At 39.2% G+C, this 19829-nt stretch overlaps 1 protein-coding gene across 1 annotated transcript; it reads right to left on the bottom strand.

Moving 5' to 3' along the window:
- Positions 1–1346: 1346 nt before the first annotated feature.
- LOC116144107 (U-box domain-containing protein 4) lies at positions 1347–2544 on the bottom strand. Its single transcript, XM_031429564.1, has one exon. It carries the CDS (start codon positions 2456–2458, stop codon positions 1508–1510), a length of 951 nt encoding a protein of 316 aa, XP_031285424.1. The 5' UTR covers positions 2459–2544; the 3' UTR covers positions 1347–1507.
- Between the last annotated feature and the right edge of the window lie 17285 nt (positions 2545–19829).

Below are 19829 nucleotides of genomic sequence, written 5' to 3'. Positions count from 1 at the left end.
GGATTTCAAATGTAGTACTTTACCTATCTACCTTGGAAATAGATGACAGATTCACTAGGTTTTGAAAATGTCATATGACAATGGTTGAAAGATTATCTAAATAAACGAAATATTTAACTGGGAAAATCCTTACTTCCAGATACTTTGCACAGTAAAAGCAAAGTTTCAAAACAACAAAATATACCTGTCACTACTAATATGAACCCTGTAATTCTGATAAAATGAGCAACTTGCTATCTTGTTTAAATGTATTATCCATTGGTTGTTTCCAATTTCTCTTGTCTCAGATCAATTGTCCTCTATTTAACCCAACCCAGAAATATTTGATTATAAAGGCAGGGGTGGTCCATACGAATTTTTTTCCCCTTTTTTCCACTTTCCACAAGCATTTTTTTGTTCCATCTTACATATATTCTTACATAAAGTCAATTTCCACAAGCATTAAAAATTCAGGCCATACATAACCCTAGTAACCATTAAGCAATTTTGGTTTTCACAACATATAGATGTATGTATTCCACACCATAAAATATTCTGAAATTTATGTCAATAAATTTCACATAAAAATGAAATGGGTAAAGAATTTTGCATGCACAAGGGCATATGCATATCTAGGGAAGTTCATCTTTTCAACAGCCAAAATAGATAAAGAGGGTTGGATACTCATATATCTTGGATGTAAAATTTCCAAGTTCTGGTTGTAGAGGACCTTTTGAGAAAACATATAAAAACACATCACACGTAACGTAAATATTTCCACACTAATTTAATGGGAAAAGAAAAGCACTCTACAATAAAGTAGAAAAAAATGTTGACAAGTTGATTAGACAACAATTGAATACCAATATAATTCTGAGCGAACACCATTTAAAGATATGCTTAGATTAGAAGGTTAAGAAATTTTAATTTGAGAAGTCAATATCTAGGTCTAGGCTGCATATGGCAAAATGAAACTCAGTGACAAAACAGTGAGTAAATGAAATTGCGGTTGTTTTAGTAGGAAACAATAAAAACTCAATCCCCAATTCCAAATTTTATTCTACCAAAACAATGTTAAAATTCAGAATTGAGAGGAGAAATAAGAGAATAAAGCAAAAATATGCGAGCTCAGACTGGCTCTAAATTCTTCTAAGAGTGTATTTGACATAACATTTCCTCTGAGCTTTCCAAATATAACCCATCATGCCAAATCTATAGTTGAAATTCATCAAAGTTGAATGCAAATCCCTTTATCTAAATCTAACCTCATGTCTTGCCAAAATTGAGAAATAATCACTCAACAAAAATTGAAGAAGAAACAGACAACTAAAACATAGATAATATATTTATTATGCGAGAACAAGAATACAAATAAATAATAATGAATATATATTATTGTCATAAAATTAAATCTTTTCGGCTATACAAACAAAATAAATTAAGAACCAAATTAGTTTCAATTATATTTCAAGTATCACTATATCTAAACTCCTAATTGTATACAAACAAGCATGAGAATCTATTCAATTCAAAACGATAAATTTGATTCATTCAGCAAGCTATGAAACGGCGAATCTCTAACCACATTTCCCTCGAGCAATACTTTCAACAATGCCACCGCCTTGCTCTTCCCTTTCGAGCTTCCATTCTGTGCCACGTCAGCAACTCCATCGGCCACCTTCAGCCCCGCCTCTCTCACCTCCTTCCCCACTTTCTCCCCTCCATAACTCACCAAATTCAACAGCGCCGCCACTGCATTCTCCTTCAATCGAGCAGGCGAACCAGTCCCCATATCTAACAAATCCACCAACACATCAACACCTCCACACTTTTTAAACTCCTCTGAACTCTCTTCGCACCCCGCAATTTGAGCTATAACCGCCGTGGCATCCTCAACAATTCCAATTCTACCCTCGTTAACAATCAACGAAAACAAGGGCTGAACTCCGCCCAAATTGATTATCTGTTGGCGGTTCAAAGGATAAAGCGCGATTCCAAATAGCGCTTTCAACGCGTCTTTAATCGAACGCGGCTGAGAGTTACGCGTTTTCACAATTTCAATCAAAGAATGAATAATATCACGTTTTGATCCGATGATCGGACGGTAGGATTCGTTTACCAGGAGGCTATGCAACGTGGCGGCGGCGGATTGAACAGCGGCAGGGGACGTCGAAGACGAGTGGTAACGGAGCGCGTGGGAGATTGCGTCGAGGAGGCCGCGCGTGGACATGAGAGAGTCGCGTGAGGTGATCGAGAGATTTAAAAGAGTAGCGGCGGCGTTCTCTTGAGCGGCTTGTGAAGAGGTGTAGAGAGTCTCGGCTAAGTAGGGGATGGCGCCGGCTTCGGCGATGATTGGTCTGCTGTCGGCGTCGTGTTTAGAAATGAGACGCAGCTCGGCAAGAGCTTCGGCGCGAGTTTGCTCGGAGACGGAGCCGAGCTTCGTTACTAAAGAGCGGAGAGTACGGCGTTTAACTTCCATGACCTCCGGGGTGTGTTTGCGAAAAAAATTAATGTTGTTTGTGTTTATGTTTGTTTTGAAGGCGAGTTTATCTGTTTATGTATGTTTGTTTGGCGAGAGAAAGTAAGAGAAAAATTTTCAAACCTTATCAACCTAACACTTAGTTGAAATTACCAAAATAACCTTCTGGTCATATCAGAGCCGCCATTTCAGTTATGAACAAATCTGAACTGAGGAATAAAATGGCCGCATTTTGTCAACGATGTGTCGTACTTTTGTGCAAATGGTAATTTTATTATATTTCAAAATAATTAAAATTGTAGGAATAATTAACTTTTTTCATACTTATGCCAAATTCTATGATTTATATTTTATTTATTTATTTAAATAAGCATTTATATATTAATTTCTATTTTTGTTTAAATTTTTTTACATTTAATTAAATAGAAATATATAATTTTATTAGAATTATAAAAAAAAACTTCTTAAAAATATCAAAAATCATCTTAAAAATATAAAAAAAAAAAACTCAATAAGAATGCATTTAATAATTTTCAAAAATCAGTGAAATTTCAAGAAATAATTATTTCAGAAAAGACAAAAATAACCTTGTTACATCGAATGGTTTTACTCATTATAATAACATAAAAAATACCTTATATTTTTTCTATCAAGTTAATTATTATAGAGAACAAAAATTTCACAAACTACTATTTTCAAAAGATACTATATGACACATGCAAATCAAAATATTTACTTATATTAGAAAAAACAAACATAATTTTTATGTATTTAAATAATCAAAATTTTATTCTATAGTTTTACATTATTACATATATAATTATAGGGCACGTTAATGTTTCTGACATATAAATAAGAAAATAAGAGTATTTAAATATAAAAGGTGGTCAATTAAATTATTATAATCCCTTTGAATACGTGGGCATTGTATTATTCCGTTCATATTACCGACTTGGTTTTATGCTTTAATTCTCAACCGACAATCCTTTTAATTTTTTAATTAATTTTATTTAATGATTTGATACTATTAATAATGGGAAGTTTAAGGAATCATCACTTGAATGTTGATGTTTCTATTATAAATGATGTTAAAACCACAATTTATTCTAAAAAATTTTTTATAACAATTCTGACATAACAGTTCATAATGGATCAGACAATTTTTTCTTATAAACTTTTTATTACAATCTCGACATGACAATTCACAATTAATCAGTTACAATTTATTATGTGAGACTTATTGTAAGTTGATCAATTACGAGTTATAACGTTATGATTGTGGATCTAACATTTTCCTTCTATTATAGTCAATTAACTTTCAATTTTTCATAAGGGTGTAATTTGATAATAAAATATAGAAAATAATAATAACAAAAATAATCAACTATCGTTTGACTATCAAGTCTAGCACCATATAGCATAATCTAATAAACTATTAATTAGACTCTTAAACCATACGGTTAAACGTTAGACTCGAACTAGACTTCGAGTATAGTATAGTAGTGTTATGTGTTAGAAATATAACATTTGTTTTTTTATCAATATTATAAGTGATAAGTTACTGGATTTTTCGGCTATATTTATCCTTTAAATAAAAACTATTTATTTTAGGAAAATGTAATTATTGAGTTGACTATATATATATATATATATCCCATATCTTAATACATTTATTAGAAGACTAAAAAAAAAATTAAATATGTGAGCTCGTTAGATTAGGCCCTGCATTTGTTAAAAAAATTATAAATTTAATTAATTTTTAAGTTAAAATTCTTTCACATTATAAAATATACTTATTTTGAAATATTCATAATAATTCATTAATGGAATTATATCAACTAGAAATTGACAGGGTTGTGGCAATTATATCCTTTTTAATCAATAATCCCATGAAGTTTCAAGAATTCATATTCCCCATTCATCATTCCCCATAATTATCATTCAACTAAACACATTTAACAAGCTAATCAAAAGCATTAAAAAAATTAAACAATAAAAGAATAAAATTATAAATATTTATCTTTATAAAAAATGAAGTATCCCACTACATATAACAAAAATATTTTAAAAATAATAATTTAATGGACCCTAATTATAATTACACACTTGAAATTATTTCAAATTTAATTTACTTCAAAATTCCATCGAATATCATATTTTTTTTTTAGTTTTTATTACAATAAATTAATAAAATGCAAATTTGAAATAAAAAAATTGAGCAATTAATAAAAGCAACTTAAATATTATGTTAACTCTATTAGATTATTTCTTATTCTATTTTTGTACTCGATCATTTTAAAACTTATATACATATGTGTGTGTGTGTGTGAATGTATTACATATAATATTAAAGGTAATTTTGAAAATTAATTGGAATTCAATAAAAATGTTGTGTGTCGTTTCTCTGCCAAGCTCGGGCCAATGCGAGGATATAGCTCGACCCAGAATGATCTTGCCAACTATGATTGAATGACCTAGCATAAGCTCGTCGAGCTGTAGCTCGACCCAGCACAAGCTAGTCGCGGACAATCCGAGGAATTAATCAATCAACCCCCAGATTACTTCAGATCCCGGATATTGCGGGAATGACTGGATCATTAGTTGTCATTGCGCGATCATAGAGCCCAATCGCAAGGATATTAGAATTATGATTCAAACCATTTGTAGTCCCCTTAATTTCGCTCTTTCCTTTATGTAAATCTTGTATGTAAACCCCTTAAAACGATAAGGAGGAGGATACGAATTCTGGATTGAAACTACATTGTAATCTCTCACAACATATACAAAAAACACAATGGACGTAGGCTGTTAACTTCGCTGAACCACTTTAAAAGTTCTCTTTGTCATTTATTTTTTGGCATTATTATTCACTCATTGGTGATTACCCGTAATCACGCACATATCAGTTTCGATCCCAACAAGGTTGATTGGATCTCGTTGGTTGGTGTAGAATTCTGTATCAACATTTTGGCGCTAGAGGAAGGGCCCTCCGCCACTATTTCAAAGACCTTGACAAACGTTCACCGCGATTTACCTATCCTAGGACCAAAATAGTGTTCACCATATCAAGAACTACCACCAGAAATCACGAGAACGTGGAAACCGCCCACCAGGAGGTGTAATAGGAGAATGCTGGACGCCGACCACCTGTGCCGCCAACTCAACACGCTGCAAACAATCAAGGGGCAGGGACATCAAATCTTGATAATGGCCAGCTGATGGAGATGATCAGAACAATGGTTGCACAGGTAGTGCAATCAAACGTGGTTGAGCTGAGGAACCAACAACCAGTGGCCCAAAACCCTGACCAGCCTCGCTTCACTGACGTTACCCCAATAGGTATGAATTCTGCAAGTCGACAGCTTGTTTCGTCCCCGCCAAGGGGCGATCAACACTGCCAACCTTGCAGGCAGCTCCTCACACACGAGTGAGAGTCATGCGAGCAAACAAACCCTAGGAGGCGGCTGGGGAAGCAGCCGTTGAGGGAAAGCGAAGGCAACAGACACCACCGAGAAGCTTGGCGGTATCCCCAGCATCAGCGTGTCAGTTTTAACCCCCGTCTAAGACAAGATTGATCTTCGCAGGCTCGTGAAGTGAGCTATTTGCGTCAATTTGCCAATGACCGACATTTCAATTATGACTCACGTCGCGAGCAACGCACCGACGAGCATGATAGCACCTACCAACCTAGCCATCATGACTCGACCTTGAGTATGAACACACGCATCAGAGGAGCTTCGCAAGTGATAGACTTGCGAACCCATTTCCTTGATGTACAACTTAACAGAGCCAACTAGGGGAACAAAATGAAGACCTGGATCGCATGCAAAGGATGCTCGACGATCTAAAAGCTCGCGAGAACAGCTTGGCAGAAGAAATAGTAAGTTCCCCCTTTATGGAGGAAGTTCGTTAGGTCCCGCTCCCACAAGGATTCAAGGCACCAAAAAGCAAGTTTGACGGGAAGGGGGACCCCAGAGATTACCTGAACAACTTTAACGACCTGATATAGCTACACCAGGTCAATGACTTAGCAAAATGTCGGTGCTTCACAGTCACATTAGTGAGAGATGCCAAGAGGTGGTACAAACGACTCAAGGCGAACTCTATTAACTCCTGGAAACAATTCTCTACACTATATCTACAGTAGTTTTAGGCAAGGAGAAGGTTCACAATGCCATTCAACTACTTGAGCAACATTCGCCAAGAGCGAGATGAATCGCTAACCTCATTATTAACGAGATTCTAGAACAAGTAGGCAAAGGTCATTGATTTATAAGAGCTTGAAAATACACATGTACTTAGTGGTTTATGAGAATTACTTAAGGGAAATTAGGTTTAATTTATTCAATCTAACTTAATTATTCCATAAATGTCTTTTATGAGATCACGGGTATGTTTTGAGTGTTTTTAGGTTAAAAGTTCTTAAAGATGACATTCAGATAAATATTATATCGATGATGGAATGTGGGACGACAAGAATCAAACGATTTATGATTCGGAGCTGAAACGAATAAGTTATGGCGATTTGAAGTTGAAGTGAAAATCCTGAAATAAGCTCCAATTTTGAACATGCGTCAGTAATTCAACAATAACTTGAGCTGTAGATTTTGGATCGAGATGATTCATGGACCTTTGGAAAGCTGATTCAAAGGAATACAATTCATATCTTTACCATTTTGCTAGATTCGACCGTTATCATGCTCAAAGATCACCATCTTTTAAAGATTGCAAGTTTTGGGGCAGAATCAACTATGCCTAGGCACAGTGCCGCGACACAACTGCGATTTTGGAATTTTCTACATTAAATTTATGACATGTATTTCCTGTTTTAAGACTTCTAAAGTGATTAAGATAGTGGGAATCATAACCCTAAAACCCTAGGAGTATAAATATATGTCTTTAGCTGATTTTTGGGGAGATTAGAAAGGAGGGAAGTTTAGCCACTCTTTGGAGATTGCAAATTCTTGCAATTTTGGGTCACCAATTAGAGAAGTTTTTCCACTCTTTCTTATACTTATGTTTATGAATACAATGGTTGCTTTTATTATTGAAAGTATGAACTAATTTTATTTTCTAGGGCTAAGATGTAGCCCAATTTTAATAATATGAATTGAATTATTTGTTTCTAATTTTTATTAAGTTTTGTTTTAAGTTTTATTATTGGATTTAAAGCTTTCAATTCTTAAGGACCCTAGAGTTGAATGATTCTATGAGTTAGGTTGAGATCGAGAGATGAAACCTAATTAGTCTAAGGTAATAAAACCATAGATTGAGCGAACGCTAGAGATAGGTTACCGCGATCTGTGAGGCTCTGGTAAATTCCATAGAATTTAATGATCTCCAATTGCTTAAATCTGATTAGAGATAATTCGGGTTAGTAATTAGGAGTTAATTTGTTAATTGTTTGAGAGAAAGTTAGTGAAATATTAGGGAGTTTGGCCTTTAGAATAAGCTTAATTGGTTTAACGATAATTGTCAATGCATAGGATTAAATTGGTGTGAAATCTATGCCCTAGGTTTAGTCATATTGATTTCCTACCAAAGTATTAATAAAATTTTGTTTTTGTTTTGTTTTGTTTTTAGTTTATTTTATTTTTCATTGAATCATTCTGAAAATCTGATTAATCAAATAGCAATAAGATAGGTTAGTATGGTACTTGGTAGTAGTAATTCTCTTGGGATTCAACACTCGCTACTCAAGCTTTATTCCTTGCACGATTCTGTACACTTGCGAATTTCAACAACACTGATGCCCCTAAAGAATCCATTCAGACTCTCCTGATCACAGGGATTAGACCTAACACGGAGCTGTGGAAAGAGATCCAAAGCAAAGACCATGTGAGCCTGGCCAAATTCTACCAGATGACTGCAAAATACCAACAAGTAGAGAGCTCGTTAGCAGCACTAGCTAGGAGCTCGACGTGAGGGGCCTCGGACAGGAAACAAGATCGCCCCTCAAATAAGCGTGGGGGCCAAGACCGCAGCGACAAGGATCGCAACAGATTCCCAAAGAAACGGAGAGTTAATAACCATGGAGACAAACAATCTTTCCTGCAGTGTGCAAAGTACACTCCCTTTACTCAAGACATTGTCCATATCTATGAGGTATCCCGAGAGGCAAAGAGGTTGCCCGCTCTGGAAAGAATGAGAGGGGCTCCAGGAAGAAGAGATCGGCAAAAATATTATCGGTATCACAGAGATATCGGGCATAATACGAATAACTGTTGGGCTCTAAAGGACGCCATTGAGGACCTGATAAGAAGAGGTCATTTGAAAAAAATTGTTAAGGCAGAACTAGCTCGAGAGATTCCCGGCGAGCAAAGTAACCAGGTCCCAAGCCAGATACAAACCCTGGCTCAACAGGCTCCGCCAAACCCCAACGAGATCTTTGTGAATATGATCTACAGAGGACTAGATATAGTGGGAAGCACGAGGCAAGCCCACAAGCAATATGCTCGGGAGGCCAAAACGAACTTGGTCCCCCGAATAATGAGTTGCGAACAAAAGCCACCCAAGCGGCCTAAACAGGAAAATGGGGTTCACAGTCGACAAGTGCGAAACATCCCCTCGTCATAATCATGACGCGATTGTAATCGCAACCAAGATTGGCAAAGCAAGAGTATTAAGGGTTATGGTCGACAACAGGAGTGCGACAAATATTATTTTCTTGGGAGCTTTCCGAGGAATGGGATTCACATAAAGGAACCTGCGAGCGTGCCTTTCACCGCTCTATGGTTCACCAGGGACAGCCTGGTTCCCAAAGGTACTATCGACCTTCCCGTAACTCTGGGGGTCGAACCGAAGGTCAGAACTATGATGGTCGAATTCTTGGTGGTGGACTACCCGATCACGTATAACGTCATCCTTGGAAGGCCAATCCTGAATGATTTAAGCATGGTCACGTTAGTGCGCTACCAAACAATGAGATTTTTGACTCCCGGAGGAGTCGTGACAATCAGGAGCTACACCAAAAAATCACGGGAATGTTATAATCGGGCCATAAATACCGTACAGAAATGGCCACACTCAAAGATCATGATCATCGTAAAATTCAAGCCAAACCTCGAACTGCTAAAAGACACCATAGATCCTCGTAGCCAGAAAGAGGAGTCCGCTGTAGGACCAACCGATGAGCTGATATGAGTAAGTGTTAGTAAAGAGGATCCAACTCGCATACTGAAGATCGGGAGTAGCTTGAGCAGAGTGATGGCCGATAATCTAGTTGAGTTCCTGAAGAAGAACCTTGACGTATTCACATAGGTGCAAGGTGACATGGTTAGGATCAGCCCTGAGGTGATATGCCACAGGTTAAACCTCGACCCATAAGACAGAAAAGAAGGACCATGGATGCAGAGCGCTCTTAAGCGCTCAAAGATGAAGTCGACAAACTCATAGAAATCAACTTCATTAAGAAAGTCAAGTACCCGGAATGGCTCGCTAACCTAGTCCTAGTCAAGAAGCTGAATGGCCAGTGGCAGACTTGTGTCGACTTCATTGACTTAAACAAAACCTATCCGAAAGACAGCTTTCCGCTACCATGGATCGACCAGCTTGTAGATGTGATGGCTAGAAACGCACTACTTAGCTTTATGGACGTTTACTCGGGATATAACCAGATCTCGATGTACTAGCCCGACAAAGAGCATACTTCTTTTATTATTGATTGTGAAATTTATTGTTACAAGGTTATACCATTTGACCTTAAGAATGTTGGTGCGACCTACCATCGATTGGTGAATAAGATGTTTGCTAATCAAATCGACAATTCTATGGAAGTATACATTGACGACATGCTCGTCAAATCAAAGGTGTCCAAAGTCATATTAAGAACTTGGGGGAAATGTTCGACATCCTCAGAAATTATCAAATGAAGCTCAATCCACTAAAATGTGCTTTTAGAATGAGCTTTGGGAAATTCCTAGGCTTCCTCATAAACCAACAGGGAATAGAAGCGAACCCAAAGAAGATTCAGGCCTTGCTCGACATGAAAAGCCCAATTGGCATTAAACATGTATAGAGTCTGATTGGACGTGGCCGCACTCAGCAAGTTCGTTTCCTGAGCCACGGACATGTGTTTACCATATTTTGAGACCTTGAAGGGAAAAAAAGGTTTCAAGTGGACAGAGGAATGTGAAAAAGTCTTTCAGGAGCTGAAGAAACACCTCGAACATCCCCCCTATTGTCAAAGCCCATTCAAGACGAGCCGCTACTACTGTATTTGTCGGTATCCAAATCCACTATCAGCGTGACATTGGTATGTGAAGAGGGAGGAATACAATGGCCCGTGTACTATGTGAGCAAGAGACTGCTCGACGCGGAGACAAGATACCCAGAGATGGAAAAGCTTGCCAACGCCCTTATTGTTGCCGCTAGGAAGTTGCAACCCTATTTTCAAGCATACTTCATCCATATGCTGATGAACTTCCCCTTGAAGAAAATAATGCAAAAGCCCGAGACATTGGGTAGATTGATCCAATGGACAATGGAAATGAGTTAGCACAACATCAAGTACATCCTGAGGACGTCAATCAAAGGCCAAGCCGTGGCGAATTTTATATCTTAGTTCTCCTATTAGCCAGACGCCAAGTTAAGCTCGTCAGAGGTAGATACCTCGGGAGAGATTGAGCAACAGAAACCAAAGAGTGATGACTTATGGTTATGGACTCTGTATATAGATGGTTCTTCGAATGAGAAGGGAGCAAGAGCGGACCTCTTGCTCGAAAGTCTAGAGGGAGATCCAATCAGAGCCGCGGTAAGATTCGGGTTCAACGCCTTCAATAACGAAGCTGAATATGAGGCATTGCTCATAGGTCTTTGTCTCGCTAAGGAAATAGAGGCAGAGTCCATCAAGATCTATAATGACTCATAGCTCGTGGTCCATCAAGTTACCGGGGAATACCAAGCAAACGAAGACAGGATGACATCCTACCTCTAGCAAGTGGAGACCGAGCTTAGACAATTTAGATCCTTTACCATCCACTAGATCCCAAGGGAGTGAAACTGGCAGGTAGATGCATTAGCTCGCTTATCCTCTACAATGAACAATGAGAAGGCCAATTCAATCCCGGTTAAATTCCTCTCGAAACCAAGCATCTTTATTTCACAAGATCCGGTGTTAGCCACAAGTCAAAGGTATAGCTGGATGGATGCAATCATCGCTTACTTGAAGGATGACACATTGCCAGAGGACAAAACCGAAGCTATAACACTCTACACAAAAGCAGCTTGGTACACGCTCGTAAAAAATAGACTATACAAGCGAAGCTTCAATGTACCATTGCTGCGATGTATAGACCATGAAGATGCAAATTATGTTCTAATAGAGATACATGAGGGCATTTGTAGAAACCACATAGGGGCCAAATCTCTAGCTTACAAGGTGCTCCACTAGGGATATTATTGGCCAACGGTTTATGATGATGCGGCAGACTACGTTTGCAGATGTGACAGATGCCAGAGATTTGCAGACATTCTGCGAGCTCCCCTGCAAGAATTGACCACTCTAACAAGCCCTTGGCCATTTACGATCTAAGGCATCGAACTTATTAGCCATTTGCCTCAAGGAAAATGGGGCGTTAAGTTTATGGTTGTTGCCATAGATTACTTTACCAAGTGGGCGGGAGTCGAGTCATTAGCGACGATAACGTCGAACAGGCTAAAAGATTTTGTCAACAAGAGCATTATTTGTCAGTTTAGAACTCCCCACACAATAATAAACGACAATGGGAAGCAATTCGATAGTGAAGATTTCAGGACCTTCTGCGAGCGACTCAGCATAAAAAAGAGTTTCACAACCGTTTATCATCCTCAAGCCAACGGACAAGTAGAGGCTGTGAATAAAGTAATCAAGCACACCATAAAGAAGAAGCTTGACGACCTTAAAGGGAGGTGGGCCGACGAGCTATTGGAAGCTCTATGGTTGTATAGAACGATTGCCAGGAGATTGACAGACGATACCTCATTTTCTTTGTCTTATGGATATGAAGTAATGGTCCTAGTCGAAGTAGGAATTAGTTCGTTTTGAAGAGAAATCATTGAAGAAGAAGCCAACGAAGACCTACTCCACTTGAGGTTAGACCTAATTGAAGAACATCAAGTCAAATCTCAGTTAAGGCTCGCCTCTTAGCAACATCGGGCCAAACGGTATTTCGATACCAAATTCAGAAACAAAGACTTTGAAGTGGGCGATCTGGTTTTCAGGAAGGTCATCCAGGATACCCAAAATCTGAACTTGTAGGCACTTGGACCCAAGTGGGAAGGTCCTTTCAAGATCTCCAAAAAGCTTGGACTAGGATCTTTCCACCTGAAACACCTCAACAGCGAAGCAATAATGCGAGCTTGGAACGCCGAACACTTGCGAAGGTATTACCAATAAGCAGCTCGGGTTTTATTTATTTCTATGAATTGCGTTTGTTGTAAGATTGTTACGGCCGAAACACATGATTAATAAAGAGGTATTATTCAGTATTTGCTTTGTTCATAATTTACATTTTTTTGTTCGTCGACAATTAACTGCCAATCAATAAATCGCGACCTAAGCAATGAAATTCCAAAAGAAAACTCATAGTCAAGAGTCTAGGAAAGACAACTTACCTCGAAAAAGCCACGCCAAAATTCAACTCTTTGAGGATAAAACATCCTAAATCGACGAAGTTGAATTTGAGTCTTAAAATCAAGGAAAAAACACGTCAAAGAAAATCGACTCTAAGCTGGCGACCAAAGAATTCGAAAGGGACAGTAAAGTCTAAAATCAAAGTTTATCGTCGCATCAGATTTCCTCACATAAATCAGGATTGAAAATCCCAGGTTGACAAAGTTAAACTTGGAAAAACCCAAAAAAAATCACGTCGGAAAAAATCGACCTTAAGTCGACGACAAAAGCCTGAAAAGGACGACGAGTCTGAAATTGATGCCAAACGTCGCATAAAGATTTTTTCACAAAAAATCTGGAAAGCTCCTAAAGAAGCGAACTTGGAGCAAAATTCAAGTCCCAAAGTTTGATTATGACGAATTAAATGACTCCGCAGAAATGAAACAATCATTGCTCGAAAGAGATTTGTCGAAAAATGTTTTTTCATTAACTAAAAGTTTAATTACATTCAGGCAATAAAAAAAAAAAAAGACTAAGATTTTTTAGGCTGATGGGGGAGCAGGGTGTTCATCTTCGCTCTCGTGTTCGAGAACCTCACTCGGGAGGACTGTGGTTAGAGGAACCAGGTCTTCGACCTCCAGCTTAGGCCTAGCCTCTTTGCCACCTTTCTTGACATTTTCCTAGCCCTCTCCGTCATCCCCGGAGTCATCTGAGTACATGTAGGTCATCCCCTGAGCCTCGACCTGCATCCTTTCTACCTCTTTCTCATAAGGTCGCAAAAGGAAAGAAAAGTCGATTGACGGATGAGCCTCATATAATTTCTGCATGAGGAAGACCAACATATCCCAGGATCAGGTAGTGACGACCTCGTTCAGCTCCTCAATCCTAAGCCTGAGTTGCTTGGCTTCAATTTTGGCATTTTGCCAACCTACCATTTTTTGGGTAATGTCGAGCGAAGTCTGCTTGAATTTGACCTCCTAGCTCGTTGCTGCTTTTTGGGTTAAGGAAAGCTCAGAGTTTAACTTGTTGTTGGCTCCCCACTGCTGAGCCAAACTCTGGTCGGCCTCCGCTGCCTTAGCTTTAGCCTTACCTCGTGCAACCTCACTCGCCTTGAGTTTGTCAAGGAACTCCCTTTCCTTGACCCCAAAGGCCGCAACTTCCTCCTTAAGGCGTCCAAGCTCGGTTTGTCTAGCCTCCCTCTCTTTCTCCATAACCTCAGCCCTGGCCAAGGCATCCTCGTTTACCGTCTCTGTCAGCATCTATCCCTTGTGAGTTCCCTCTAAGGTTTCGCTGCATTCTTCATACAAGAGTCGACTCGCCATGGCAACCTGAAAACGAAAAGGTGAGAAGCGAGCAAGAAACAAAAATAACATTCAAAAAAGGGAAACGAGCTACTAGTACCTTAGCCGCGTAGCTGCAGGTTAAGGCCAATAAATGCGAGGGAGCCAAGTCCTTGACGGTCGTGAATGTTCGCAGGGTGACACAATCTTTGGCTACTGCAGCCCCAACACCGATATGGTCTAGCAGGTGGTTGATCAGAGCGTCGACGTCAGCCTCGATCGGTTCGCCTGTCTCCTGATCCTTTGGCTTGGACGAGCCAGGTCTACTCCCCCTTGGAGCAGCTACCGCACCTATAGGGGTAGGTTACTTCTTGGCCAAACTTTTCTGAAAGCCGCTAGCCTGCATGGCGACCTTTTTGCCCGAGCACCCATGAGGCTCAGTCACCTTCTTCTTCCCCAAGCCATCGTGTTGTTCGGGTGCTTTACCTTTTCCCGAGCCTATAGTTGGCTCAGACGTCTTCTTCGTTGGCCCCTTAGGGGGTCTGATGGCGCTCTTCTCACCAACCACCTTAGAGGCAGTCGTAGATTTCTTCGTGCTTGGACCCTCCACAAGCTCGCCTCCTACCCACTTCATGCGAACAACATATGCAAGCTGTTTTGTTGCTGGAGCAGCCAGCGCCTTCTGGGCAGTCGTCGAGGTCGCTGTTTTCTTCTTAAGGCTTTTGGGTTTTTCAGCCCACATTTCTGTAGGGAAAAAAGGAAACGAGTTAGTGATCTATTTGCGCAGGAAATCAAACGCGAGCAAGCAACAAATTACCTTTTTCCAAAAGCGCTAAAAATTTGGCATTGTCCCTATAAAAGTCGTATGCCTTTAGGTGAGGAAACGTAAGAAGCATGTCGATGTTGCGCAAATTGTCAGGAAGATTGCTGAAACGCTACAGCCTTTGCAAGCTTGCCGCTGGGAGATAGTTCTACTCAACGTTAGCTACAATAGAAAGTAATTCGGTTAGATAATGAAGCAAAGCTTGAAACTTGTCCTCACGTGCGCGAGAGACCAAAGCCTTACTCGCTTCTGGAGTGAAGAGATCGCTCATCCCGGGTTCGTATAAGAAGAATTGGGAATTCCAATGTGGATCTTGTTAGAGTAAGTGCCCTAGAGCCAATCAATTATTGTAGAATTGACTCTTTGTAATAATGTTCATTGATCAATAAAAGGCATTTTATTTTATATCACGTAAATCATTATTATATGTATTGATATATGTCCTTAGAATGGTAGAACTGTGACGAGGGTATCAAGTGTTTCAAATCTTGATAATGAGAACCCTATAAGCACATATGGTGGCCATTCTAGAAACGTCCGTAGCCTCAATATTATTCTAAAGTAAGGGCACAAATAATATGGTATGGCTATCATAGTGTTGAACGACCCTATCGAAAGACAGTGACCGATCTCACTTGTTAAGATTGTTTTGTGACAACCTGGTGCAACACATAGGTGCTTGTTGTAGGCAGGTTCACTGGACTGACCCACCAGAGGATTCCATATGGATGGTAACCCTAGTGTCTATGGAACAAATCCTTTAACGAATGGTGGTGTATGTGATCCTTAGACTTGAGATCACCAAAGCGTCTTGTGCACTGATTGGTGTAGTTTGACACTAGCCCAACGCAGTTTTATTCAGAGTTGTCAATACGGTAGTGATTGACTGCATCAAGGAGTTTATCAAAACTATAGTGGATCAACAGAGGATTTATCACTCCCGGGTACGGGGGGAAGTTATCTCATGGTGTAATTCAGTAAATGACAATGACACTAAAACTGTGGCCACAATGGGATTGAGTTGTTGCTCGATCCAGTTTATAATTCAGGTCATTGGTCTAGTAACTGAATACATACATATCGAGAGTAACTGAGGTTGACACTATTTCTATGCCTTGGTCTCATTAAGATAACTGATGATGAAAGGATTGGATTATACGGTAGCCATATCGTTGACAGGTAGCTGCTTCGCTGAATCTGAATCTATCGGTAGCCATGATGCCTTGCTAGGGGTCAATCTTGGTCTGTGTGTAGTGAGGCGATTAATTGGTGTTAATCGCGATACTACACAGTACCGATATGATAAGGAGCCTACAGATCACACATATAGAAGATAATTTAAGAACCAGTTTATAAGAAGGGCGTTTTTCGTCTTTTTAGGCGAAAGAGTATTTTGATAATCTCACAGTGTAATTAAATTTGCTGAGGTCGTAGCCTTTATTTAATTTATTATGAAAATTAAATAAGTGAGATTATATTTAAATATGTGTTCGCATATATTTAAATGAATTATTTTTATTGTTAAATGATAATATATGGTATATATATTAATTGAATTGAATTGAATTGAAATAATAATTAAAATATCTAAATGGGGCTGTTTGAACATAGGGATTGTTTAGGTTGGTGCCCCAGCGTATTCCATGATGGAATAGGGCATTGTGTGCACTATATAAGTGTAGGATTTTTGTTAAATGAGATAATCATTCATTCAATCATTTTGACAAAAAATCCAGCCCCCTTTCTCTCTTCCACGCCACTTCACATTTGCATGAAACAAAATATTACTTGATTTTATTCTTGGTTCTTAAGGCCAATGAGGATCTAGCAAATCCCTCTTTAGTTCATTGGGTTATCTTCGTGTGGACTACCGGTGGTTCGATCCTACCTTTGATTGGTAGCAAAACCCATTCAGAGATAAGTTAGAGGAGCCTCCAAATGTGCGTATGGTTTCTTAACTCTAAACTGATTTTTTTTTTTGTAGATTCGTATTTAATGCATAAACTGAAATTTGTGCCCTGATCTTGGTTCTAAGGAACAATCTATGTTGTATATTATTTTGTTTTCTGCTGCCATGACTTGATCTTTTCCTAACAGGACCTTCTTTGGGACATTGACCAACCCATTGAAACGTACTTTCCTTGCCTTGGGGAGGTAGTACGTCTGGCCTTGCCCCTTTTTGAGCCTATACAAGTGGAAAAATTCTTCGACAAATGGCTTGCCTAGCTTAGTAATCATGTACGCGATGTATAGCCCGATAATGATCAAGTAAGAGTTGGCTGTTAGTTGGAGAGGAGCGATGTTGAATCGCCTCAATACTTTATCGATGAAAGGGTGTGGGGCAATGGATACCTTGCACTGGAAGAGAGTCTCGGAAATTGCCACCCATTCGACGGGAGGGTTCTTTCGAGAATGTTCTCTTGGGACCATCAGGTTGAGCTACGACGCGTAGGTCGCCCTGATGCGTTCAAGATCCCCGAGGGTGATCAAGGATTGTGGCTCTTTTCATAGCCTATGACTGGAGACGACGGGGAATGAGCCAGTTGGATCGAAGCACGGTCAGACAAGCCCGTAACATCGGGGTCTAAGCTTCTGGCGACAAACTCTTCTGATATCTCAGGGGACACATCCCCTAGTACTGTCGAGCCAACTGGTGAATCGAACATTCAATCTATTGTGCGATTGCTAGACGAGGACATGGTTGTAACTCGACTCCGGGTACCTGAAAAAAGAAGTGAACATGTGTTAGAGCTTGAACAACTCGGCGATGATTCCACATTTGCTTCTATCTCAGGCACCCGAAACAGCTCGCGCAACACAATGAAGTCACACGACCTACCCAGGACACCAGCGATCACCGTGATTAAACCCCTTTAAAACCCGAGACAGTTGGAAATGCACCCTAAAAGCCCTACTAAAACCTTAAAACATCCAATGTGGCCACTACAGCAGCCACCTTTTAGCACAAAAGTAAAAAAAATAAGCAAGGAAGAGAAAGAAGTCTTACCGGAATAAAGAAGAGCATTGAAAACTCGTACGAAAGACCACCGTGATGACATAAAAGCAACGACAAAGAAAAGAAAAAGGGTGGAAGAACTTTTAAAGTGGCTATTCTGACGATATTCGCCACCTTTTATAGTGATTTTTACATGGAAGACGAAACGGCAGAGTTCAATCTCGACCATCGACTTACAACTGATCCTAACCCTTCGTTCGTTGAGTAATCTCAGCCCTTAGACATGGCCACGTGTCGACCATTCATAAGGTGCAACGAACCATTGGATTGATTACAATGATAACCGTCGCTGCGCGGCGCCTCAACTTTGCGCGTGAACAGCTGTTATTACCCACGCGCGATGAAATGTAACTAACAAAGGTTGTTCCATTATATGCGACACGACCATGCAAAAATTACATTTATACCCTAACTTTTTATATTCTGAGTTTTGACAGGTGGCATAGGTAATAATGTCCAAGTGTGAAGAACGTCAACTAGACGTAAGGTCAGTCATGGAAGCCCGATCGAGCATGCACTCAGAGACTCACTGTTGAAGCCGAGCTTGGCATCAAATCGAGTTATAGTTTTCGAAGGCTGGAACGAGCATCGAACACTAGGGGGCAAGTATTGTGTGTGGTTTCTCTGCCAAGCTCGGGCTAACGCGAGAATATAGCTCGACCCAGAATGATCTCGGCAATTGTGATTGAACGACCCAGCATAAGCTCATTGAGCCATAGCTCGATCCAGCACAAGCTAGTTGCAGACAATCCAAGGAATTAATCAATCATCAACCCCCAAATTACTTCAAATCCCGGATATCGCGGGTGTGACTGGGTCAACAGTTGTCGTTGTGCGATCATAGCGCCCAATTGCAGAGATATCAGAATTATGATTCAAACCATTTGTAATCCCCTTAATTTCGCTATTTCCTTTATGTAAATCTTGTATATAAACTCTCTAAAACGATGAGGAGGGGGATACGAATTGTGGATTGAAACTACATTGTAAGCTCTCACAACATATACAAAAAACACAGTGAACGTAGGCTGTTAACTTCGCCGAACAACTTTAAAAGTTCTCTTTGTCATTTATTTCTGGCGTTATCATTCACTCATTGCTGATTACCTGTAATCATGCACACTTCAATTTTGATTCCGACAAGGTCGATCAGATCTCGCTAGTTGGTGTAGAATTCTGTATCAAGGCGTTATCATTCACTCATTGCTGATTACTCGCAATTATGCACACATCAGTTCCGATCCCGACAAGGTTGATCGGATCTCGTTGGTTGGTGTAAAATTATGTATCAGCAAAAAAGAATAGATAATATTGAAGATTTTATACATATGCAAGTATAAGTGCAGTATAATGAAATAATAAGGGAGGCTAAATAAAAATTAGTCGGAAAATGGCTTAAATGATTATTAATTCAATAATATTATAGTTTGGAATTTAATCTCCCAATTTTACATATCTAAATAATATGACAATTATTTCTATGTTATTATATCATTTATCGTATTATTTCATCGTTTTAAGTGTTGTAACATTCTAGGTTTAATTTATTAATTTTATTGAACGTATAATAGACTATAATTTTATTTATGTTAATTAAATATTATTTCCCCGTTGCATCGCAATCTCATCAAATTAAAAAATTTAATAATTTTAAATCAAAG

The sequence above is a fragment of the Pistacia vera genome, unplaced genomic scaffold (assembly GCF_008641045.1).
Source record: "Pistacia vera cultivar Batoury unplaced genomic scaffold, PisVer_v2 Contig438, whole genome shotgun sequence".
NCBI lineage: Eukaryota > Viridiplantae > Streptophyta > Magnoliopsida > Sapindales > Anacardiaceae > Pistacia > Pistacia vera.
Note: the sequence above shows the minus strand (reverse complement) of the source record. Positions and strands in the feature narration are given on the sequence as shown.

Excerpts from the sequence above, each read along its gene's own strand:
- LOC116144107 (XM_031429564.1), bottom strand. The coding sequence starts at position 2,458 with ATGGAAGTTAAACGCCGTACTCTCCGCTCTTTAGTAACGAAGCTCGGC.